Below are 23,089 nucleotides of genomic sequence, written 5' to 3'. Positions count from 1 at the left end.
GGGAATCAAAACCAGCCTCTCCACGATCGCCTATAGTTGGGAGCGAGGCGCTGTTACTTTGACCACAGTGCCATAGTTAATCAAAATCCGCTTTGCAAACATGATGGGTTTCCTTACTACAGACGCTGCCTTGCCGATTCTCGCTGTCGCGGCTGGTGTGATCTTTTTCATCACATCACCACTGACTCCGAATTTTGCAGCTGGAGTCTTGTCCGTGTTTCTGGACGTAAGTATCTTCTAGCATGTTAGGATATTCAGAGATTCTAATATTCTACGCAGAAATATCTTCGTTGGCGCTACCCCATCCTGTCCACGGACGGCAAACGTCTCCTTCCCACTTGCCCCTACCAATGGCCTAATGGTCAAGGAGATGTCGCCAAGTTCCTCCAAGGTATTGAGAACTGCGATTTGTGGGAAAAGGAGCATGGAGAGATCTATCGAATCTGGTCAGGCATGCAATCGGAAGTGTATGTACTCGCGGGATCGTCTGGCCATATATACTACCTACCTATTCACTGACTCTAAACAGCGTCCTCACTCAGCCACATCAGCTTCAAGCTGTCTTCAGGGACTCCAACAAACACTCCAAGGCGGAAAACAACAATTCAGGCTATCTTATGAGCGAGCTCCTCGGCCAGTGTGTTGGACTAATTAGCCGTGATCGATGGAAAGCCCTCCGCGCTGTGACGGAAGTCCCGTTCCAGCATGATAAGACTGGTTCTTATGTGGACTTGGTTTTACGCCATACGCAGCAGCACTTTGATGAACTGAGCACTTCCGGTGATTTGAAATATGGACGCATCCAGCCAGCCCAGGACCTGAAGATGCTCCCATTTTGGATTGTGGCTGAGATATTCTACGGGGAATGCGACGCTGCTATGCGAACTGAACTACAGGAACTATGTGTCATCCGTGAGCGGCTATGGAAGAAGATGATACAGGGCGGCCTTGTGCGCTGGAACTGGTCTCGATACTTGCCTACTGCAACAAATAGAGAACTTGCCCAATTCAAGCAGCGCTGGAGGGCTTTCAACCAAAATGCTTATGAGAGAGCATGCAGAGAAAGCAACCGCGGTCTTCCCATTGTGTCTATGACTGAAGCTGCTAGTGCCGGTTCCATCTCACTGGAGCAGCTGTACCAGACAATTGATGAAGCCCTCTTTGCCAATTTGGACGTGACAACTGGTGGCATTTCCTGGAATCTCGTCTTCCTAGCTAGCCATCCAGAGATCCAGGAAAGGGTTCGAGCTGAAATACTAGCCACTGAGAACCGCGATGCGTACCTTGCTTCGTCGTCGACCTTGCTCGCAGCCTGTGTATCTGAATCAGCTCGCCTCAAGCCACTGGCTGCATTCACAGTTGCACAGTCCCCTCCTACTGATCGTACGGTTGGAGGATATTGCATCCCCGCTGGAACGAATATTGTTGTTGACACGTACGCTCTAAATATCCGCAACGAGTTTTGGGGTGAAGACCGCAAGTCATACCGGCCAGACCGCTTCCTGGAGCGCCGTGCTACCGAGCTACGATACCAGTACTGGCGTTTTGGATTTGGTCCACGGCAGTGTATGGGCCGGTATGTGGCAGACCTAGTTATTCGGACCCTTCTAGCACATCTAGCAATCAACTACGAACTTGGCTGGCTAGAGTCATCGACTAAGGATGATGGGAAATGGAAAAGAGACCTAGAGTCTTGGATTACGCTCCCGGATATGCAGCTTAAGTGTGTAAGGCGGGAGAACCTATCCACTTAGATTGTATACAAACACGATGTTTCCGTATGTTTCTATAAGAATTGAATGCAACAACTTGAATACTCCTTATGATGATAAATTCCACTAGTATTCCAAGATCATCCATGAAATTCTTCTAGTTACATCTTTAAATTCAATGTCCCAAGGTAGGAGCACGCTCCAAGACTCGTTTAATTGCAGGCCTGCTCAGCATCCGCTCTCCCCAGCGTTGAATATGTGGCCAGTCCTTGACGTCTACGCCAAAGAAGCTGAACATCCAAGGCATCGCAAACGGGAAATAGGACAAATCTGCTACAGTTGGGCGGTCTTTCAGAGCGATGTAGTCCTGACCCGGCTCTTTTAGCCTCTTTTCCAAGATATCCCACTGTCGAACGGTATTTGCATGCAGCCTGTGAAAGTCAGCCGCTGAAAGCAGATAAATAGTTGAACTATGCAGACTCACTTCTCAATTGTACGGGGGAGTTCAATTGGATTAGCCCTGGTGGGATATCCTTTCTTGAAGTAAAGCCAGTACTTGGCCGTGGGACTGCGACGTTATTAGTTGTCGGAATGATAGAAATAATGATAGCCGTGGTGATAGGAGCATACCCTAGGGCGGCTGTCTGATATGCGGTCCACGATAAGATGGCCCCCTTTTCAGCAGCGGTGCGACCAGTCCAGAAACCATCGGTGTCGAAACGATCGGTTAAGTACTGCAGACAAGCAGTGCTTTCAAAGACAATGACCTTCTCCTTGGTGGCTGGATCTTCGTCCTTGAGACTGGGAACGTATCTCTCTGGATGGATGCTGTAGAACCATTCATCGCGGGTATCGATGACAGAAAGGACATGCGGGAACTGCAGCTCTTCTGCCAGAATCAGGGGCTTCATGTAGTTGATATAAGAAGTTTGGTCGGCTATAGAACGGCCCCAGGCGTAAGCATAGGCTCAGGGATATAGAAGGAAAGAAATTCACCTTTGATAATGTAGATGATAACCCGGCCATCGTAGTCCATATCACCCATTACGACTTCTCCATTAGTGGTAGCCATGCTGAATATAATAAGGTATTGTTTAGATAGATACCGAGATTTAGAAGAGTGAAATGAAAAATATCGGGTGAATTCATACACGGTTTATATACCTGATCTATATACCAGTTCGACTAATACTGCCCGAGATATCCCTATCCCCTCGGCCACCGGAGTCATGCAGTCTATGCCTTCCAGTCGGCCCTTGGCCGGAGATCAATAGCAAAAACCCAGGACCGTCGTAGGGGATAGATCTTGGAAATTTCCCATCCTGAAGCTGCAGCAAGTTCCTGCCATTGCTCCTCGGTGCGTTCCTGTCCATTGGCCGTCATCATCATGTTGATATCGCCGTATCTAGAGAGACGTCCGTATTGGCCATCGGACAGGATTGATTCCAAAACAACCAAACGGCTGTCTGGGCCAGGAATCAGAGCAGCACGAATGCAGCGTAGAATGGTAATTACGTCCGGATCCTTCCAGTCGTGAAGAACCCATTTCATGGTATACACTTCAAACGAGGGTACGGACTTGAGGAAATCACCTCCGATGAGGTTCTCGCAGGGAACACGCTCTCTGAGGTCATAGTAGGCACCATCGGAGTTGTGGAAGAGAGTAGTGGCATGCTCAATGGTGCGAGGAAGATCCAGGATCGCCCCCTTCAGGTCAGGATATTCACGAAGCAGGGACACTAGGAATCCACCACCACCACCGCCGACATCTAACACTGTCCGGGAGCCGAATTCATGCCAGGGGTAATCAGCGAGGATGCCAGGTGCTTGGGCGATAGCACCTCCACCGAGGGTTCTATGAAGGCGTGGCAACCAGCCTTGTGCCTGGAAGTAGGTGAACATATCATCGGAGGTATTGAAGTTGATTTGGGCTCCCCATTTCTTCTCGTCACGGCGAATGGACTGGGGTATTCCTCGAGCAATGTCATAAAACTCGTTGCCGTAGAGGTCGACCCAGTTGTGCCACTGTGTCCAATGGGTGGTATGGAGGAGGGCTGAGATACGGTTATTGCGGTACCGATGCGACGCTGGGTCGTACTCAAAGATATGGTTGTTGTGTAAGACGTGCATGATCTGTTGCAGTCTGTCTGGGTTTGCTTCACTAGCATCTGCCAGCTCGGCTATAGTCAAGCCTTCTTCTCCGGCATTTGCAAGGATATCAACGAGTTTCAGCTCAACGGCAGCACAAAGGCACTTGGTGCTGACGTATCCTACGAAAGGTTGGCACTTGGAAAGAAATATGAATAGAGATGAGTGACTTACCCAGGAAGTGGTCGGCGAGGACTAGATGGCCAGGTTCAAGGAGCTGTTTAGTCTCGTGTAGGATGTTGATGGCCTTGCCTGCGAGGGCCTCAACAGCAGAGTCTGGCAGATCTTTGTCTGTGTGGAGGGTTTGAAGCAAGCCCCTTTGGCCATTTTGCAGAAGAGCATTCCGAGTTGCTTCGACCTGGCTGATCAAGGTCTTTAGAGTAGATTCAAGGGAGGATCGCTCAACGGCCGTTATTGCGGGATTGGTGATTGCAACCATGGTTAGTGTGGTATGTGATGCTGATTGTTGAGGTCTGATCAAATCAACTGATTAGGAGGCACCGAGCCGGCCAAAATATAGTCTTCCTTTTCCTGCCAGGTGTACGGCTGCTGGATCCCTTCGGCGATGCACCGGAGACCGAAGCGCCATGGGGCAAAAGGAGAGCGTAGCTGGCCATATAACTGATAAGACTGGTTAAAAGGGCCAATTTCCTAGGGAGGGAAAAAAGGAAGAAGGGCAGGCGTTCTGATATTGGATATCATGGATGAATCGGAGTTACCAGCGGATGTTTTGATCATTGGCGGCGGACCTGCAGGCTCGAATGCAGCATGGGAGCTAGGCAAAGCGCACCACCGAGTGACTCTTTTTGTTGGAGATAAGCCTGTCTCCAGTCCCGGTAGTGAAGTAGGGGAATCCTCACTGCCGGCCGTGCTTAAGAACCGCGAGCTCTTCAACCTATTCCAGCAAGAAACGAGCAAAACACTGCCGGTCACAGTCGAGAGAAAGAGAATAACAGAAGTGAGGCGCCTACCAAACGGTCTGTTCGAGGCGGAAGATGCCGGGGGGAATGTCTGGCCCGGCAGACTCCTTATCCTGGCTGACGGTGCAGAAGAAGTCATGCCTGATATTGCTGGGTATCAAACCTGCTGGCAGCAGCAACGAATGTATGCCTCTACCTCTCTCATCATCGTCTTCATATCGTAATCCACTGCCCTGTATACTGACCAAACTAGACTGATGCATCCATCTGAAGGGAAGCACGGCCGGGTCCCCGTCGCCGTCCTGGCCGTGGGCGACCTGGCTGAGCTGACCATGGCCCTCCACGCCGTCTGGCAGATCCGCCAGTATGCCTCTGCTGTACGGGTCTACACACATGGAGACCCCGAGCTGGCCCAGGAGCTGCTGTCTCGAGTGTCCCCCGATGCAGCGATCACCGTCGAATCCGCGTACATCCAGGAGATCCAGCCGGACGCCGACTCACCCCACGGCGTCACCGTCCAGCTCGACGGCGGGAAGAGTGAAAAGGCGCTCCTCTATCACCGCCGGGCCGCACAGCTCAAGGGCAACGACCCCTTTGCCCGCCAGCTGCGACTCGAGCTGACCGAGTCAGGGGCTATACGCATCTCAGCGCGGGTCCCTTACATGACGAGCATGGACGGGGTATATGCCGGCGGCGACTGCGCATCTCTGGGCCAGCGGACGCTCCTCAAGGCCCTGGCGATGGGCGAGGGAGTCGCAGCGGCCGTAGCAGCCCGTCTGGAGCGCGGGAGGTGGAAGAATCTGGCGTACGAGGAGGAGAGCTGCCCCTGAATGCGATGCCATCAGGATACCGAGCACATCATAGATAGACATCCAACTCCATAGATAGTAGCTGTTAGCTGCCATGCATAGGCCGGCGAGATTTAACTGGCTCTCGACCTCCCATGTCGGCCTTTTTCTTTTTCTCCGTCTTCTTTATACTCTTTGGTGCTTTTGCTCCCCGCGTCGGCCGCCGGTGGTGAAGTTGAAGCTGGAGCCGCATCGTGATATCAGCGTAATCCCTATAAAAGGCGCCCAACGCCCTTGCCGGCGCTCTCCAGCTCTCAACAACCCACGATATATTCACGTACTCACGATCTCCAGCTTCAAAATAATAGCAATGGCCGCTCTCTTTGACTGTCTCATCGTCGGCGGCGGCCCAGCCGGCCTCGCAGCTGCTCTGGGCCTCTGCCGCGCCGTCCGCACCGCCGTCGTCTTCGACTCGCAGGCCTACCGCAACAGCCTGACGGAGCATATGCACAACGTCTCGACCTGGGACCACTCGCAGCCCCGGGACTACCGCGCTGCTGCCCGCCGCGAGCTCACCGAGGGCCGCTACAACACCGTCACGCTGGCGGATGTCGCCCTGCGCAAGGTGTTGCAGCTGGACTCGGGCGAATTCGAGGCCACCGACGCCGCCGGGAAGGTCTGGAGAGGCCGCAAGCTGGTGCTGGCGACGGGCGTCAAGGACGAGATCCCAGACCTGCCTGGATACGCCGACTGCTGGCCCAAATCGATGTACGTGGAGGCCCCCTCCGTTGCGAGATGCTGTTCTGTGCTAACCGGCTGTTGAGCTACCACTGTCTCTTCTGCCACGGCTTCGAAGAGCGAGGCGCCGACTCCGTGGGCGTCCTGGCCATCGGACCGACGGGCAACCCCAAGCCCGCTGAGCATCTCGCGCGGCTGGCACACAACCTGGCGAAGACGGTCACTATCTATACGAACGCGAACGACGAGCTGGCCGAGCAGCTCCGCCCGGCCGTCGAGAAGGACCAGTGGCTCAGCCTGGACAACCGGCCCCTGAAGCAGCTGCACAAGACGGACGGCATCCCCGTCAAGGTCGAGATGCAGGACGGGACCAACAAGACAGAAGGCTTCCTCGTCCACGCGATGAAGACGACCCCCGTGCTCGGGTTCGAACATAATCTCAACCTGGAGCTGTCTCCCCAGGGCACCGAGTTCAAGACTACGCAGCCCTTCAGCGAGACGACCACCCGCGGCTGCTTTGCTACCGGTGACTGCGGCATGCCCATCAAGGCCGCCAGCATGTCGATGAGCCATGGATCTCTCGCCGCGGTGGGCGTCGTATCCCAGATTGCATTCGACGAGAAGGCATGATAGCCTGGTTATAGAGTAGAATATTCACGCATACAAAATAATGAACCAATAAATCAGTTACGAGGAGTACTTGTTGATCGCAACCTTCAACTGAACTGAATCTTCAACTAAACTCTTTAACTAACCGCTTCCTTAACTAAAGTGTTTAACTAAATTCCTAGCTAATTAGCTATGTTGCAGTGCTTTCAGGGGGTGGCTGGTGGATCTTCTTTAACTACGAGATTTCCAAGTCAAAGACAACAAGATCAAATATCATCACTTATGCCAAAAAAGAATTCATAATATTGTATCTAACATACGACTTCTGCGAATAAATCTACTCGTCGCTGAATATCAAACATCTCACTTCGACACTCTCGCGCAACGGAGCGTTTTCAGGGGTCTCGGGATGCTGAAAGGCGCAGTGAGCGCACACTGAATTCACGTCAGCCGGTGCAAAAGAACAGACAGAAAAAGAACTCACTGTGTCCGGCAACGTCCTTGCTGTCCCAGATCTTGATCATGGTGATCTCGTCCGTCTGCTGCCTGTCGAGATAGTACCAGTGCTGTCCGGCGTTGTGGCTGATGCTGACCGTCTCGCCGCGCAGCTCGAAGCGGCCGCGATAGAGCTTCGTCGGATGTATATCGGCCTTCTGCAGCGTCGTGCAGTCCATCACAGCCAGCGGCCAGTCGAGGACAGGGCCCTTTAGCGGGCGCCAGACACTATTTACCGATTATATCAGTTTGGCTTGCCCCTGAAAAATGCCCAGGGGGGTACACACTTGACGATTCGAGCCCGCCCCTTGAGCAGCTCGTCTGCCTCCTCGGGGAGATGCTGGTAGACTCGCCTGCGAGCACCGAGAGGAGACCTGTGATAGACTCAATTAATACCTTGATACTGTCTGCGAGGGCTGTCCATCTACTCTACTCACTGGTCACAGTGGACCTGCTTCAAGTCAGCCTGGATCGATGAACGTCTGATATCAGATAGAAACACTTACTGTGCCCGCAGGCTGCTCACGGCCGTTGGGATTCTTGCCTGCCAAAGAGGCCTCCCGGCGTCGGACGGTATGGTCAAATATGAATACCCTTGATGCTCCGGTGTGATCTTTGATCAGCTTCTCAACCAGCGGGTAGTAGAGCTTCTGGACGGTCTCCTTGTCGCCTGCGCGGATGGCCTCCAACACCTCTGGCTGGCTGCCCTCTGGGTCCACGGCGAAGGCAAACCCGTGGGTGTCTAGCTGGAAGGAATCTCTCTGTGGCCGGGCATCCGTTACAGTGACGCTATACGGCTCTTGATGGAAGTTGCTGGTCTCAAATCCCTCTGCGGCTGCGGATCGGTAGAAGGTAGGCCCATCCTCTGGCTTGCGAGGAGCGAGGAAGTTCATCTGAGCTGGATACTGGGCCGCCATTGTGTCTGTGGATAATGGAGACAAAAAAATACTGTTGATCAAGTAGTTAATGGAGTTTATCAGCTCAAGAAACTACGGAATATGTTCATGTTTTTGTATGTCTCCTCGTCGGCTTCGGGGGCTTCTAGCATCTGGTCCTGGGAAGCCGATCGGTGGCCGGTCTTTGATGTACGGGTCTATATTACGCCCTCCATGCCGTAGAGCAGGCTGGAAGACACACTACAGCACTGGCTAACTGCAATACAAGCGTCTACCACCATGGCTGCTCAAGATACCCCCCTCTATGACTGCCTCATCATCGGCGGAGGCATGGCAGGCCTCTCCGCAGCCCTCAGTCTTGTCCGTACACTGCACACCGCGGTTGTGTTCGATCAAGGCATCCACCGCAACGACCAGGCTCCCCATCTAGCTACGATTCCTACATGGGACAGCCAGGATCCGAAACGCTTCCGCGAACAAACCATACTCAACATCCAGTCCAAATACAACACCGTCGAGTTTGCAGATGTCAAGCTTGAAAAGGTGACAAAGCTCACCGAAGGGCCAAACGAGGGCAAGTTCTGCGTTTGGGACGACAAGCAGCGTTCCTGGCTAGGGAAGAAGGTGATTCTGGCCATGGGGGTGGAAGATCAGCTTCCCAAGATCCTTGGATTTGACGAATGCTGGACCAAGGGAATGTAAGTTATCGTTGTCTGTATCTTTACCAATTGCCACTAACATGCAATAGTGTCCACTGCCTAGTTCACCGTGGCTACGAAGAGAGAGGATGTGCAAAGGCCGGCGTCTTTGCCATTGATGGAGATGCCAATCTACATGCTGCCAAACACCTTGCTTTCCAGGCCCGAAATCTGTCCACCAACGTCACCATCTACACAAACGGTAACGCTGAGCTCGCAGATGAGATTCAGTCTGCTCTAGGACCCTGCGGTTTCCAGGTCGAAGCCCGCAGTTTCTCAAAACTGGTTCAGAATCAGCCCAAGCGATCTCTAGACATTCACTTTACCGACGGCACCTCAGAGACAGTTGGCATAGTCGTCCACCGGCCGTTGACCAAAGCCCGTGGGCCATTTGCAGGGCAGTTAGGCGTCGAAATGACTCCCGAAGGCCATATCAAGACAAATTTCCCGTTCAACGAGACCAGCGTGCCCGGGGTATTTGTCGCCGGTGATGCAGGTTCGCAGTTTAAAATCGGCACCCAGGCCGTTGTCATGGGTGCCTTTGCCGCCGGCGGTGTCCAGATGCAAGTAAACGCTGAGAATTGGTCGAAACCTGTGAATCCTGCAGCCTGAGATGCGTTATATCCTTCGGCTGTTGCTATGTAGGGCTTCGGCGTCCGAACTAGATCGCAGGCTGTTAATAAATACAAGATACATTAAACCCCCATTTAGTAACTAGATTATTTGTTAAACGTAATTCATTCAATCTACTATTCCACAAAAATGCATCTATCCGACCCTCTATCCACGTCTCTCTTGTTCGGGCTGTTTGTCATTGTTGCCGTCTTGCTCAGGGGTAAAAGCACCCATCTCGGATTCACACGCCTGGGCAAATCGCGACTTTGGACCTTTTTCAGCTGGCAAAAGTCAACTCGCTTTGATCTTCCTAAATATGCGAAGATAGGATACGAGAGGGTCAGACTGCACTCTATTCATATCGACTATTAATTCAAATCACTGATGATGGCCAATAGTTCAATAAAGCGCTGGGAAAGCCCTTTGCTACGACGGTGTTCGGCCATGAATACGTCGTTCTTCCGTCAAAATACCTTGAAGACATCAAACGAGCGAGCCCAAAGAGCTTGAGCTTCTTCCAGGCCCTCAGTGATGTATGTTTTTACCTGCCCAAAGTTTCTGGACTTGCGGGCTAAATATGTCCTGTTCAGGGGCTCAATATGGAGGCCTCTGTTGGCCATCTCTACACCAGCACAACGGAGATCGACGTCGTAGTAAAGCATTTGAATCCCCAACTCAGTACGTCTGATCGCTGAGTTAACTGATTATATGGGAGTATGCTAATGCTTCACAGCGAAATTGACCCCCCTTTTGGCCGAAGAGGCAGGTTTCGCGATAGACAAGGAGATAGGGGTAGTTTCTGGCAAGACTTCCATATCTACCGAACAAACCATTCAAATGCTAACGACGATACAGACTGGAAGAAATTCAATGTTTCTAACATTGTTGCTTCCATTGTCCATCGAACAACGAACCGGATCCTCGTTGGCAAAGAGCTCTGTCGGGATGAAGAGTATCTCTCGATCACAACCCGGTTCTCTCGATCACTCTTCCTGCACGGTATCTTCTGGAATTTCATCAATCTGGGACCGCTACGGAAACTCGTCGCCAGGCTTACCATTTGGTTCCATCTCAGGGATCGAGATGCTGCTGCAAAGCTGCTTCTCCCCCATATACATGCCCGTCTTCAGGATAAAGAAGCGTCTTCTAAATATCAAGACGCCCTGCAATGGACACTCGACACGCCACCTTCTTTCCCTGGGGACGATGAGCCTCTGCACCAGGCATATCATATGCTTCACCTTACATTTGCAGCGAGCAGCGCCTCCGGTGTAGGAGTTACGCAGTGTCTGATCAACATTCTCGCATACCGCGAGCATCTCGAGCCTATCCGTCAGGAGATTGCTACTGTCATCGACAGACATGGAGGATGGACCGATAAAGCCCTCTCGCAGATGGCGTTAATGGACAGTTTCATCCGTGAGACCATGAGAATGCATCCCGCTGGCTCTTGTGAGTAATTACCGAATCTTATGGTATCATCGAGCATGCTGACGGCTCGCATAGTGACGGTGGCTCGAACAGTGATGGACGAGCAGTTCAGATTCCACGATGGCCTGACTCTGCCCAGGGGCACGAACATCATTGCACCAGCTCTGGCTGTCCACTATGACCCGGACAACTACGAAGACGCCCACCGATTCGACGGATTCAGGTTTGCCCGATATCGACAGAAACAAGGAGAAAGCCATCGATGGCTGGCATCTACCATCGACCAAAAATTCCTTCAGTAAGTTGTGTAACTTGTCCTCGGGTCTGAAGGGTTGATTGTAGGCTGATGTCCTCTCCACAGGTTTGGCTACGGCAACCATGCCTGTCCAGGACGATTCTACGCCGTCCGCAAGATCAAGCTGGTTCTCGGAAAGCTCCTGATGGGCTACGATTTCGACTGGGCGCAGCCTCGTCCCGCTGGAGACCGTCCGGAGGATTTTGCAATTGAGGCCCAGATGATGGCGGCCCCGGAGACCGAGATCTTGATCCGCAGCAGAACTTAGAATAGAAATTAGCATCAACTTAAATGGCTAGTTATTTATGCAAAAAAGAATTGTTGTAGTTTATCTTCAAAAAAAAAATTTGTGGCCAAATGGAAGGACTTGAAACAAGGGTAACTTGGTTAAAAGGGGCTAATTTTGAGTATCAACGAAGGATGCAGCCTAAATATCCAAATCATCTAGTTGACTGGAAACACGCCTCGACCAGGCAAAACATCACTAAATCCTCCATAAGTAACCACTTTCTGGAGATCTAATCAAGTTATGGAACCGGGATCATGCGGACTAGAGGAGCCGCCAGCGTAAAGGGCAGCGGAGACACCTCTCCCATCTTCAGACGGACCATGGCATCGCCCGCAAAGGGGAGCGAGAACCAGAGAGCGCAGACAACCCAGACATAGCCCACGGCCGGCGCCCATCGTGGCGTCTGCAGGCCGAGACGCTTCTTCCACAGCCAGATGACGAAGTCCTCAGCCGTGATCATCGCCGCCTGACAAGGGAAGAAGAGGAAGATGCCAATAACAATCTCGCCGGGTGTGATGTTTGCCGGTCGAGGCATCAACAACTGTGAAAGAGCATGCATCACACCCGAAATGGTGAAGGCCAGCCAAAGCTGGGTGTAGGAGGATGCGTTTGTGCCCCGGTGGATGCCTACAGCATCGACAAAGGCGCCGGTGATCGTGCTAAGAGACTTTTTGGCTTGTCAGCTGTCTGTTCGGCCATGAAGAGGACGCTGAAAAGACGAACCCTGCGTAGCATTTGATGCCAGAATATACCCCAGAAGTTTCTCATAGTGGTGGCTTCTTTCAATTTACCAAACAGCGGTGGCCAGTCCTGTTATGTTAAGTTATCGTCAGCATCAGTGTATATATATTTTGCCTCCCATATAACGGGCTGAGACGTCACTGGATGGTCGACTGATACCCAACGCTACAGCCACCAATGGAGGACAACACAGATATGCATGTTGATAAAGTAGTATGGTCCCAGTCAAAAGTCAAGGCCTTCAGGAAGCTCCATCCCAGTCGATGGTCGCTGACAGTGATATACTTGGAGTCCAGAGTTCCCACAACGCCAGGGGCATTGCTGAAGAAGAGACGGCGGCCCATCTGTGAAACCAGGTCCGCCATCAGTATAACCAAGGCGAACTCAGTAAGACGCCATATCAGGAACCGTGCACGGCTCATACGGTCCAAACCTGCAACCGGAGGAACATTTTTGACCTGGTAGCTCCACCTGATACCCCTGAGATTCAGCACAATAGTCACTGCCCATTTTATCTTCCTCCAACTCAGAGCTGGCCATGCAATAGCTTCTCTAGTGGCCCGGTCTATTCTCCATAGATCATTTTCGGGTCCTCCTGGGGATGCAAAAACGGTCTTTTCCAAAGCCGAGAGCCAGTGAGGCCACGCCAGGGCAAAGAGGTTGGCAAGTCCTGGGTTGTTGGTAAATCGATTGCATTGGGCTGCCACTGCCAGCGTGAGAATTACCGTCGCAGCTACTATTCGGCTTCCGGGGAGCTGACGAGGGCCGGCGAGAATCAATAACTGCGCTGCTAGGAGTAGCAGATGTGGAATGATTGAGCCGTTTGCCGGGTGCAGATCTTTATTTCTAAGAGCTCCCATCGTGGGCAAAGGGTATCCTTGCAGATAGATGTACGGAGGATATCAAGCGAAACATACTGAATGTTATGATTTATATATCTAATGATATCGTATAAGGGACTCTCCGGCCGGCTACCGAACTAATTACGTTCCTGTTGGCCGATGACAGTCTCCATGCGCTTAATGGCTTCCTCCAACCTGGATCTCTCAAGCGCAAATGTCATCCTGCACCATCCTTTCTCTTCTTCATTAACATGGTACGCCTTGCCGCTGCTAACGACGACACCAGCTAGCTTTAACTGACCGATCATAAAGCTTTCTTCCTCCCAGGATTGCGCGTTCGGCACCAGTCGTGCAAACACATAAGGCGCTGAATTCACAGGAATGTAGCGAATACCCTTTCTCTTAAAGAAGCCTGTGATGATGATATATGCCTCCTTCAGGCGCTGGGAGTTCAACTGTAGAAGATCTGGCAGCTTCGGTGATGTGAGAAGTGCTGTTGAAGCGACTGCTGCAAGGCTGCTTGTCTCTGTGTTGGAAGCTAGAGCGAGGGCAACATGCATCTCCTTATTCGCCTGGGTTACGCTGCACCCCTATCCAGCTGTTAGACCAACGGCCACAATCAAAGCAAGTGGCAAACGGAGTACTAACCACCCGGAATCCATTTGAACCAAAGTCCTTACTGGTACTCCAGAAGGTGTGAACTCGCGAAAGATCGCAGCCGAGCCCGGCTACATCGATTTGGAGTGCAGACACAAAAGGCGCAGCGTCTGGGATCTCAGGATTCTCAAATGACGAGAGCGCATAGACCTCGTCTGAAATGTAATGAATACCTTTGCCATGACAGAATTTGATGCAGTCCTCCAGTACAGACTTTGGATAACACTGTCCAAAGGGATTATGCGGGTTAGTGAGTAAAAGACCTCGAATTGGGATTTTGGACTCGCTGTACGCCTTTTCAAGGGCCGGGATCAGTTGAGCAGTGAGGGTATCTTCACTCTTCTCGACATGAACCATTACCGGCACTGCAGACGACCGGGCAGTGAAAAGCCAGTCGAATCCATCTATTCAAGCTGTTAGGACGGTTTTCTCTTCTTATCTTCCCCCCTTTTCTTTCCTCCCAGGAGGACTTACTCCAAAAAGGGGCGGGTACGAGGACTCCTTCTCCCGGCTCGCAGGTGTTGTAGAGAAAAGTATTAAGACAAGTCGCTGCTCCTGGCGCGGTTGCAACATGGTCAGGCTCAACGGGGATATGAGGATGGAAGTATTCATTAAAGAAAGCTACCAGAGCCTTGATAAGGTCGGCGTCACCCGCAAATTCGTTGGGATACGAGAGATGCTAGTAAAGGGGTTAGAAACAACCACAACAACCACACGTTGGATACTTTCAGACATCGTACATGAGGCTTCAGTCCATCTCGTATGCCATCTTTGGTTAATTCGATGATCTCGTCTCGCAGCAGCCAGTTCTCGGCAGTGGAGAGATCAATACGGGGAGCAGTGGGCTTCGTTCTTTCGAGCAAAGCAGCACTTATCCCCGGCATGATCCTGTCGACATTAGCCGCACCGCGCTTCGATAGTCCTGCCCCAGCCATTTTATTCGATGATTCGCTATTTTTGCACTTGTTTATGCTTTTCTCACAGCCTCAGATATGCTGGTAACATCCCATCATATATCCATTCTTCAGGGGCCGAGCGGTGGCTCCCCGGAGGCCTCTCGGCTACCGAACAGCATACCCCTGAAGCTATCAAAACGGACTCTCCCCTCGAAAATATTGGGAAGTCAAGCTTCTCTACAGGCTTCAAGAATATACACATCTGAAAATGCAAGTGGCCACTCTCACCCTGGCGTTGTGCTGGGCCTATCCAGCTTCCATCTATCTATCATACCTCTTTTCTAGGCTCGCCATCGCCCTCTGGCAAAAGAAGGAAGAAGGCGCCGCAACACCATGGTACAAGAAGACCCGTAAAACGGCCTTCACTGCCATATTCTGGCTTCAATTGCTGCAATGTGTCAATCTGGTCTGTTAAAATATACAATCTCAAGTGCTGGATAGAGGTTCTAACGCTTTCTAGGTAATATTCATAGGCATCATTGGCCTTCACCTCAGCAAGGGCTTCAAGTCAGAAGCATGGTGGATTAATAAGGAATATATGGTACCTAACCCACCTCCTACTGCTTCTCTTTGATAATCTAACATTATTAGGCATCGAATATCGCGGTCATAATGTTTCTTGTTGCTGGGCTACTACCAGACCCCGATGAGCCGTTCTCTCCGTCCCTATCTCACGCCCATGCATGGATACTTGCCGCAGTCACAGAGGCACTTCAAATTGCCATGTTCTGCTTCCAATTTGGAAAAGATCCTGTTAACTCCGGGATGGAAAGTGTTCAACTAGGTCTGCTTATGCTTAGAATTGGATTCTTTGTCGCCATGGCAGCTATCTATCTCCAACCTATGTATGCGTGGTCCCATATCAAACTTGGTGAGACCGACCCTCTGCTAGGCGAAATTGCTGCGAAGCCAGTACGTGATGCGCAGCATGGAGGATGGCTGGACTACGTTGTCGGCTTTAGCACCCTCTTTCCATACCTCTGGTCAGTGATAGCCAACCCCCCAAACAGCTCTCTCAATTTTCCTCATCATGCTAATGAAAACACCTAAAGGCCATCAGACTCACGGAGATTGCAGCTTCGTGCAGTATTTTGCTTTTTCCTTTTGATTCTTCAACGCATAGTCAATATCTTGGTGCCACGCCAGTTAGGTTTCGTCGTTGCCTCCCTTGGGTCTGGTACAATTCCTTACAAGCAGCTTGCAATCTATCTCGTCTTGAGGGGATTACAGGGTCAGCAAGGTGTTATTGGATCCATTAGAGCCCTTCTGTGGATCAGTGTCAGCCAGTCAACATATAGGAGGCTCACATCTTCAGCATTTGAACATGTCCTCTCCCTCTCCCTTGAATTCCATCTTGGCAAGCGGATCGGCGAGGTCATGAGCGCACTAAGCAAAGGGAGTGCCTTGAATACATTTTTGGACGGCCTGATATTCCAGCTGTTCCCCATGGTGGCTGACTTGTGGATTGCCGCTTTGTACTTCTTGATTGAATTTGGTGCCTTTTATGCTTTGATTGTCATCTCCGTTACCTGGCTATATCTATTCGTCACTATCTACATGGCAAAATACCGTGGCCGAGCAAGACGTGAGATGGTAAACCGTGAACGTGAAATGGAAGCTGCAAAGTAAGATATTAATCCTTTTCTACAATCATTGAACTGCAGGATCTAACAAATGCCTGGTAGGACGGATGCTCTAATGTCTTACGAAACGGTTCACCACAATTCAGCAGTTCCCAATGAACTCAGCCGATTCAATGGACTGATCAAATCCTTCCAGGGCGCTGAGTACTTTGTATTCTTTTCCCTAAACATGCTGAATGCTACCCAGAACCTGCTATTTACAGCAGGGGTTGCCATCGTCTGTCTACTATGTGCTTATCAGATATCCGCTGATATGCAGAAAGTTTCTATGTTTGTTACTTTGATCACATATCTGGCTCAGTTGCAAGCTCCTCTAAACTTCTTTGGAAGCTTTTACACGCAAGTTCAGAACAATCTGATTGATGCAGAACGAATGTTGGCTCTAGTAAGTCTAGTAATGACCGCGGAGACAGTACTAATGCTAACTTCAATACAGTTCAAGGAGAAGCCCCTGATTCAGGACGGGGACAATGCTATGCCGCTAAACTACTGCAAAGGCAAAGTAGAATTCAAAAATATCAATTTTGCCTATGATGAACGCCGCCCGGCGCTTCGAGATGTTAGCTTTGTCGTGGAGCCTGGCACTTCAACCGCAATAGTTGGAGAAAGTGGTAGCGGGAAATCCACTATCTTAAAGCTGCTGTTCCGATTTTACGACGTTGCAGGGGGGTCTGTCCAAGTGGACGGCATGGACGTTCGTGATATGACCATTGCAAGTCTACGCAGCCATTTGGGTGTTGTACCACAAGATGCAATCCTCTTCAACGACACTGTGCTCTATAACCTGTTATACGCACGACCAGAAGCAACTATGGAACAGGTATACGAAGCCTGCAGGGCTGCTAGTATCCATGATCGGATAATAAGCTTCCCAGATGGCTATGAGACAAAAGTTGGTGAACGAGGGCTGCGGCTTTCCGGTGGAGAGAAGCAAAGAGTAAGTTATTAACATAAGTATCTACTTAGGACTCGTACCTGACTGACCTTGGCAGATAACTATTGCAAGGACCTTCCTTAGATCTCCTCAAATACTGCTCCTTGACGAAGCTACGGCTTCGCTAGACTCCCAGACGGAGCGTCAGATCCAAGGGGCTCTTGAGAAAATAGCCAAAGGCCGAACAAGCATCACCATTGCGTAAGTAACTGCAACTTTTTACTCGAGATACGGAATCTAATCTTTTCTACCCCAGTCACCGACTGTCTACGATCACTAAGGCAGATCAGATCATCGTTCTACACCAAGGACGTGTTGTCGAGAAGGGTACCCATACCGAACTGCTGTCTGCAAATGGGATGTATAGCCAAATGTGGGAGAAGCAGACGAAGGCAAAAGTCAAGGCCGACAGTGAGAATGATGGAAATTTGCTGATATTCCCTGAATAATCTCATTCTTTACCCTGTTTTAATATGTCCAATTCTATATTTTGTTCTTTTCTTCATTGATGCTTCTTGAAGTATTAAAATGCATGGTGTCTCCTTCTATTTGACTGGATTTCGTATGTACAATCAAGTTCGGAATAGACCTGTATGCGAGAAAGGGGAGAATTATTAAATAATAGTTCCGATCGACGTCGCCTAAATCATGACATGCAGTGGCTTAAAACGTAATGGATGGATCTAATATGTGAAATAGTGCTATCTTCATAAAAGAACACGAGAAGATAGTCATGATGGTTCATCTGTACAAGGTTTGAAACCTCACTGGGCCTTTGAGGTTGTTGCCTCCGTTGGTTCGTTCGTTGTGGCAGCTCCATCTTCTGCTGTTGTATCTCTTTGCTGGGGAGTCTCTTCTAGTCCAAAGTCGGTCTCCAGAGTGGTACGTAACTCAATATGTTTCTGGACCCCGACAAGGACAAAACCAAGCAATCCAAAGGCCATGCCAACCTGCCATACTGTTCTCAGACTGTCTGTGTAAACCGATTGTACTGCACCCTTTTCGGACCCTAGACCTTCAAAAAATGAAGTTCCTACTAGAGAATATGCGCCGCCGCGGGCGAGCTTGTCACGTAGGGCTGGATCACCGACCTTACCCAGGAAGCGATCGACTTGACCATTGAAAACAACAGCTGGGATAGCAACACCCCAGACGAAACCAAAGCTTCGAAGAAAAGCATAGGCAGAAGTTGCCGTGGCATTGTCTGATTCCGGAAGTGCTCCTTGAATTGCAGGGAGAATACTAGTTAGCAGGAAGCCATTGCCAATACCTACGAGGCACTGTAGGGTGACCCATTCAGCACGAGAGGTGCGAACAGACCAGGTACTGAAGAGCCCCATGCAAATGGAGATGATGGCAAATCCAGCCCAATGTAAGGGGCGATAGGCTCCTGTTTTGGATATGATGACACCCCCTAGGATGGCGGATGGTATAAGAAACCCAGTGAAGGGTATGACCGAAACTCCCGACATGGTGGTGGATTGGCTCATAACGGACTGGAAGAAGAAGGCTAGAAAATAGACTATCCACTGCATCAACATCGCTCCAAGAAAGGAGAGGACGTATGCACCCATCGAGGTCCTGTTCCGGAATAAACGAGGGGGCATGGTGGGTTCCAGGCAGTAAGGGGATGCTTCAAAGATATGGAATAGAGCCCATCCAACAACTCCTAGGATAAGGGGGACGAGAACACGGTAGGAGGACCATGGATAAATGGCACCACCAATGACTAGGGCGTACATAATAGCACAGATAGCGACAATGAAGATGGTATTTCCAATCCAATCGACGCGAGCTAAAGCTCGTTTCCATGTTGCTTCTCGTTGGTGCTGGACTCTGAGGCAGAGAACAAGTGATATCAGGGCCAAGGCCGAAAATGGAAGGTTAATGTAGAAAACCCATCTCCAACTAGCATGCTCGACTAGGACGCCCCCTATCAATGGTCCCAAGGATGTTCCCAGCGCGCAGGTAGAGAGTGCAATACCAACATACTGAGCTCGCTGGCGGAGGGGAACAAGGTCGCTTACGATAACATCTAGGAGAAGCAGAATGCCGCCAGCACCGAGCCCCTGGATTGTTCTTCCAGCGATCATCATGGCTGTCGAGGTCGCGCCACCACAGAGGCCGCTGCCCAGCGCGAAGAGGCAGACCATGGCTATCATGGGGTTTCGACGGCCGATAATGTTCGAGACCTGCCCAGTAAGAGGCTGGACAACGGCCGACGCCAGCGTATACGAGTTCGCGATCCAGACATAGTTTTCTTCGCCGTGGAGCTCGCGGGTGATTGTTGGCAGGGCAGTAGTGGCTGTTATGTCCAGGGATGCAACGAAGGATGCAAAGCAGAGCGAGACAAATACCAGCCAGAACCGGGTCCCGCGAGTAGTTGGCGGCTTCTCTCCACGCTGGCCGTCGTCGGCGGACCGCGTCTCTTCCATGCCTGCTCTTGTGTAGGTGTCTGATATAAAGGGGGAGAGGACTTGCAGAGAAGAGTGCGGTTGGAAGAAGGAGAAGCAGAGAGATGAAAGAAAACCAGCAAACGGTGGAAAACTACGAAAAGCTACAACAAAAATCGCACGCGGCCGCGCCTGGATACCCTACCTTCATTTCGATACAATCCAGTTGTGATAAGGCTACCCCCGGTGACCGAAGGACAGGCTAGCTATCAATCAACAAGCTCCCACGGTCTCCGAAGGTTACGCAGCCGCCCTCTTCCCTTTTGAATAGAAATAGCGCCGTAAGAGGGAAGGAAGAAAAATAGAGGACTGCAGGTAACAGACAACGAATCGACGTAATAAATCTGTCAGCATTTAGCATTTCGTTGTTTGGTTGTTTTGCCCCTGTCCTTTGGTTGGTTGAGTCGTGGAAATTCCCCTTTGCGGCGATGTTTGTATCGCCCTCGCCGCTGCCCAAGGCCGAGGCCGAGAAGGAGCGGCTGGTCTGGTACTTGGCTTATGGATCGAACCTTTCGGCCAAAACCTTCCGTGAAGATCGCGGCATGACACCGCGGGCGGCTGTTGCCGTTAAGGTCGCTGGCTGGCGGCTGGCCATGTCCAGTGCAGGATTCCCATACCGGGAGCCGTGCTATGCCTCCATCACCAAGTACAAGCCAGCGACGGAGAAGGCAGTGGAGAACGGCGTCGACGACGACGAGGTCCTCTGTGGAACGGCCTACTTAATAACGTGGGCGCAATGGATAGAGATCATCGGTTCAGAAGGGGGCGGAATTGCCTACGACGAGGCTCTGGTGGCCGCGCAGCCAGTCCATCCAGCCCACCGCCAGCGCTGGGGGGATCAAATACGTGTCTTGACGCTGGTCAGTACCATGGAACGGTGGCCGGAAGCTCGACCCACAGAACGATATCTTGTGAGTCTCATATTTTCTTTCTTCCCTCCTTTTCTCTCCGTCTCGAAGTCCTGGCGATCAACACAAAATAAGCTAACATTCCTGCCTCCCCGCTCTCGATCCTTCAAGGGTCTTATTCTTGATGGGGCCCAGGCCGCGAACTTTCCACCATCCTACATTGAGCGTATTCGCCAAAAGTATCCCTGCTATCAGCCGCCGTCCACAGCGTGGGAGCGCATGGGGGCAGCTATCTTCCTGGCCTTCTGGACTCCCGTCATGTCTCTGCTCAGCACTCTCACCCACTCCACTGCACGCACCGGGCCGGGCAAAGACGGCCACGTTCCTCCTGCAGTGCGGGCCCTAGTCCGCTTCGCCATGCTGGCTATGTGGTGGCTCCATGATACAATATGGGCAGGCATCTGGGGACGAGGAGACGGCTTAGATCAGTGAAGAGATGAGGCAAGACAAGTCTATTTTCATTTTTCCACCATACTTTCAGCGTATTGCAGCCTGCTCGCAGCGTATTCTCGTAAATGCTTGATGCCCGGTCGATCACTGAACCGGTGATCATGTAGGCGGTAAACGTTTTGAATCGGCCTACAGCCCTGCTCCTGGACCAAGGTTAAACATGCATCCTCATGTATCTCACAGTGTAGCCTGCGTATCACGTTAGTCAACTAGTTAGCAGCAGAAGCAACGCCGTCTCCAAGAACCAAAGAGAGATGAAGTTGAAGTTGAAGTTGAAATTTGAAGCTGGAAAAAAAGAAATTCAGGATCGACGTTTAGCCTGCTTAGTCACCGATTTCCTATTTGGGGAATCTTGACGACTGCCTTCAGCTTCTGCATATTTCTCGCTTAACTCGCAGCAAAACAAACGGCCAGCAGGGGACGGCCAGGAACGCCAGGACAGCGAGAGGATGCGAAGGTGAGCGGTCGGCGGGCGTGCAGCGTGGCTCGATACGTGTTATGGATGCCCCTCGTTCTCTATACAGCTTTTTTTTTTTTTTTTCTTATTTTTTTTTTTGGCTGGTGCCTCGCTGGCCATCCTGATCTACCCGGGAAAGGGGGTTGCTCAACATGCTGGCCATTAATTATGACTACTCAGGCTCTGGCCGTGTGATGGACCCCTTAGACAGGTCCATTATTGTTCTGGAGGGCATTGCTTGGCTGCCATGATGCATCCCGAGACGCAGCATGACTGACCTCGGAGGATTGCGTCTCCATCTTTGGCAGGGCTGAACCAAATGACGGTGCTTTATTTTTGGCTGGGGGAAGATATCTCCAGCCGCAGGCTGAGATTTCCTCCCTTCGTCCTTATCGGTGTCTTCGAACGGACGAGAAAACGGGTTCACGACCTCGGCCTGCGGTCCTATAAGAATTACCAAGGGTCCTCCCCCCGTAGGCGAAGAAGCTATCAGAAGCTATAATCACTTGTATAAGAGAAAAGGAACACTCTACGCCACGCAGCCATATCTCCCATCATAAGGAATATGTCTTCTACCGCCACCACCACGACCGAGCGGTTCGTTAGCCCATTCTATCCTGAGCTCGTTCATCTCCTTTTTGCTGACCTTGCCCTTGCAGGCCAGATTCATCAGGAAAGCCCGTGCGATGGCGGTCGGCCTGTAACCAATGCCATGCAGCAAAGGTAAACAACTTTTAAATCCATAGTATTTGATATCTAGTCCCCATCATTCGTTTTGATATGCTGATAAGATTGCCCAGGTACGATGCAGCGGCGAAAGAACCGGCTGCACTCGCTGTAGCAACCTGCAGTATGAGTGTGTCTATGCAGTATCCAGGGTCGGGAAGGTACCAGGAATCCGAGCTCGAGCAAATAAGCCATCTCGGGCGAACTCGACGGAGAAAACTGTCCAAACCCCGCGATCTGAATCTGCAATGGTGCTGCCACAAGACGCCGAAGGCGACACAGACGCGCAGACCACCACCCAAACCACGGCCACCGAGCCTGACGAGCCCAATTCCCGTCACGAATTTGGTGACAAACCAAACGCGGCTGACGCTGGTCAATTCTTTGACGCAAACACCCCCAAGTCCCCTGTAGGGATGTATACGGACTGGACCAATCCTTCTACCGACAAGTCCCTCAATCCGTTTGATTCCGCAGACCTTTTCATTTTACCCAGTCAATTGATGTCTTCCGAACACGACCCTAGTCGGTCGTTCCCGGTGCCACAGTCAGGGCTGCTGGGGACTCTCACACTCAAAGTCCTGTGCGCACAACCCTATATAGATGCCGGAATGCTTCCCTAGACCCTACCAGAATCTCCCCGGAATTAGATCTACCCGACTTAGATTCTCCACAATCAGGATTTTTC

The 23,089-nt window shown here is 51.2% G+C and overlaps 14 protein-coding genes across 14 annotated transcripts in view; 8 read left to right on the top strand and 6 right to left on the bottom strand.

The window, feature by feature from the left end:
- Nucleotides 1-100: 100 nt before the first annotated feature.
- On the top strand, nucleotides 101-1,754 carry TERG_05136 (uncharacterized protein; the record flags this gene model as incomplete). Its single annotated transcript, XM_003234491.1, has 3 exons — nucleotides 101-226; nucleotides 280-467; nucleotides 530-1,754. The coding sequence occupies 3 exons, from the start codon at nucleotides 101-103 to the stop codon at nucleotides 1,752-1,754; spliced, it is 1,539 nt and encodes a 512-aa protein (XP_003234539.1).
- Nucleotides 1,755-1,887: 133 nt separating this feature from the next.
- Nucleotides 1,888-2,784, bottom strand: TERG_05135 (uncharacterized protein; the record flags this gene model as incomplete). Its single annotated transcript, XM_003234490.1, has 4 exons — nucleotides 1,888-2,143; nucleotides 2,197-2,280; nucleotides 2,343-2,649; nucleotides 2,709-2,784. 4 exons carry the CDS (start codon nucleotides 2,782-2,784, stop codon nucleotides 1,888-1,890), a joined length of 723 nt encoding a protein of 240 aa, XP_003234538.1.
- A 164-nt stretch (nucleotides 2,785-2,948) lies between these two features.
- TERG_05134 (uncharacterized protein) lies at nucleotides 2,949-4,311 on the bottom strand (the record flags this gene model as incomplete). The annotated part of the gene is made up of 2 exons (XM_003234489.2): nucleotides 4,035-4,311; nucleotides 2,949-3,982 (listed from the first exon to the last, which is right to left on the bottom strand). The coding sequence occupies exons 1-2, from the start codon at nucleotides 4,297-4,299 to the stop codon at nucleotides 2,949-2,951; spliced, it is 1,299 nt and encodes a 432-aa protein (XP_003234537.1). The 5' UTR covers nucleotides 4,300-4,311.
- A 249-nt stretch (nucleotides 4,312-4,560) lies between these two features.
- On the top strand, nucleotides 4,561-5,772 carry TERG_05133 (uncharacterized protein; the record flags this gene model as incomplete). The annotated part of the gene is made up of 2 exons (XM_003234488.2): nucleotides 4,561-4,964; nucleotides 5,034-5,772. 2 exons carry the CDS (start codon nucleotides 4,561-4,563, stop codon nucleotides 5,608-5,610), a joined length of 981 nt encoding a protein of 326 aa, XP_003234536.1. The 3' UTR covers nucleotides 5,611-5,772.
- A 133-nt stretch (nucleotides 5,773-5,905) lies between these two features.
- Nucleotides 5,906-6,936, top strand: TERG_05132 (uncharacterized protein; the record flags this gene model as incomplete). The annotated part of the gene is made up of 2 exons (XM_003234487.2): nucleotides 5,906-6,336; nucleotides 6,393-6,936. The coding sequence occupies exons 1-2, from the start codon at nucleotides 5,939-5,941 to the stop codon at nucleotides 6,934-6,936; spliced, it is 942 nt and encodes a 313-aa protein (XP_003234535.1). The 5' UTR covers nucleotides 5,906-5,938.
- A 316-nt stretch (nucleotides 6,937-7,252) lies between these two features.
- On the bottom strand, nucleotides 7,253-8,327 carry TERG_05131 (uncharacterized protein; the record flags this gene model as incomplete). Its single annotated transcript, XM_003234486.1, has 5 exons — nucleotides 7,253-7,350; nucleotides 7,400-7,638; nucleotides 7,698-7,784; nucleotides 7,848-7,861; nucleotides 7,917-8,327. 5 exons carry the CDS (start codon nucleotides 8,325-8,327, stop codon nucleotides 7,253-7,255), a joined length of 849 nt encoding a protein of 282 aa, XP_003234534.1.
- Nucleotides 8,328-8,585: 258 nt separating this feature from the next.
- TERG_05130 (uncharacterized protein) lies at nucleotides 8,586-9,616 on the top strand (the record flags this gene model as incomplete). Its single annotated transcript, XM_003234485.1, has 2 exons — nucleotides 8,586-9,004; nucleotides 9,055-9,616. 2 exons carry the CDS (start codon nucleotides 8,586-8,588, stop codon nucleotides 9,614-9,616), a joined length of 981 nt encoding a protein of 326 aa, XP_003234533.1.
- Nucleotides 9,617-9,766: 150 nt separating this feature from the next.
- TERG_05129 (uncharacterized protein) lies at nucleotides 9,767-11,958 on the top strand (the record flags this gene model as incomplete). The annotated part of the gene is made up of 7 exons (XM_003234484.2): nucleotides 9,767-9,958; nucleotides 10,018-10,152; nucleotides 10,210-10,297; nucleotides 10,353-10,414; nucleotides 10,483-11,071; nucleotides 11,126-11,348; nucleotides 11,412-11,958. The coding sequence occupies 7 exons, from the start codon at nucleotides 9,767-9,769 to the stop codon at nucleotides 11,611-11,613; spliced, it is 1,491 nt and encodes a 496-aa protein (XP_003234532.1). The 3' UTR covers nucleotides 11,614-11,958.
- A 105-nt stretch (nucleotides 11,959-12,063) lies between these two features.
- On the bottom strand, nucleotides 12,064-13,235 carry TERG_05128 (uncharacterized protein; the record flags this gene model as incomplete). Its single annotated transcript, XM_047748376.1, has 1 exon — nucleotides 12,064-13,235. One exon carries the CDS (start codon nucleotides 13,233-13,235, stop codon nucleotides 12,513-12,515), a length of 723 nt encoding a protein of 240 aa, XP_047604357.1. The 3' UTR covers nucleotides 12,064-12,512.
- A 546-nt stretch (nucleotides 13,236-13,781) lies between these two features.
- On the bottom strand, nucleotides 13,782-14,231 carry TERG_05127 (uncharacterized protein; the record flags this gene model as incomplete). Its single annotated transcript, XM_047748375.1, has 1 exon — nucleotides 13,782-14,231. One exon carries the CDS (start codon nucleotides 14,229-14,231, stop codon nucleotides 13,782-13,784), a length of 450 nt encoding a protein of 149 aa, XP_047604356.1.
- An 807-nt stretch (nucleotides 14,232-15,038) lies between these two features.
- On the top strand, nucleotides 15,039-17,856 carry TERG_05126 (uncharacterized protein; the record flags this gene model as incomplete). The annotated part of the gene is made up of 8 exons (XM_003234481.1): nucleotides 15,039-15,236; nucleotides 15,291-15,371; nucleotides 15,422-15,813; nucleotides 15,883-16,455; nucleotides 16,516-16,858; nucleotides 16,910-17,410; nucleotides 17,466-17,608; nucleotides 17,664-17,856. The coding sequence occupies 8 exons, from the start codon at nucleotides 15,039-15,041 to the stop codon at nucleotides 17,854-17,856; spliced, it is 2,424 nt and encodes an 807-aa protein (XP_003234529.1).
- A 315-nt stretch (nucleotides 17,857-18,171) lies between these two features.
- On the bottom strand, nucleotides 18,172-19,846 carry TERG_05125 (uncharacterized protein; the record flags this gene model as incomplete). Its single annotated transcript, XM_003234480.2, has 1 exon — nucleotides 18,172-19,846. Exon 1 carries the CDS (start codon nucleotides 19,840-19,842, stop codon nucleotides 18,172-18,174), a length of 1,671 nt encoding a protein of 556 aa, XP_003234528.1. The 5' UTR covers nucleotides 19,843-19,846.
- Nucleotides 19,847-20,004: 158 nt separating this feature from the next.
- On the top strand, nucleotides 20,005-21,636 carry TERG_05124 (uncharacterized protein). The gene has a single exon (XM_047748374.1). It carries the CDS (start codon nucleotides 20,289-20,291, stop codon nucleotides 21,198-21,200), a length of 912 nt encoding a protein of 303 aa, XP_047604355.1. The 5' UTR covers nucleotides 20,005-20,288; the 3' UTR covers nucleotides 21,201-21,636.
- A 604-nt stretch (nucleotides 21,637-22,240) lies between these two features.
- The window catches only part of TERG_05122 (uncharacterized protein), a gene marked incomplete at both ends in the record, with an annotated part of 1,620 nt that continues 771 nt past the window's right edge, over nucleotides 22,241-23,089 (top strand). Inside the window, 4 exons of the mRNA XM_047748373.1 lie at nucleotides 22,241-22,272; nucleotides 22,335-22,398; nucleotides 22,476-22,948; nucleotides 23,005-23,089. Coding sequence (XP_047604354.1) covers nucleotides 22,241-22,272; nucleotides 22,335-22,398; nucleotides 22,476-22,948; nucleotides 23,005-23,089 — 654 coding nt within the window. The remainder of the gene's footprint in view (nucleotides 22,273-22,334; nucleotides 22,399-22,475; nucleotides 22,949-23,004) is intronic.

Source organism: Trichophyton rubrum, assembly GCF_000151425.1.
Source record: "Trichophyton rubrum CBS 118892 genomic scaffold supercont2.5, whole genome shotgun sequence".
Classification (NCBI taxonomy): Eukaryota; Fungi; Ascomycota; class Eurotiomycetes; order Onygenales; family Arthrodermataceae; genus Trichophyton; species Trichophyton rubrum.
This window is presented reverse-complemented; position numbering and strand designations above follow the sequence as displayed.

Excerpts from the sequence above, each read along its gene's own strand:
- TERG_05124 (XM_047748374.1), top strand. The coding sequence starts at position 20,289 with ATGTTTGTATCGCCCTCGCCGCTGCCCAAGGCCGAGGCCGAGAAGGAG.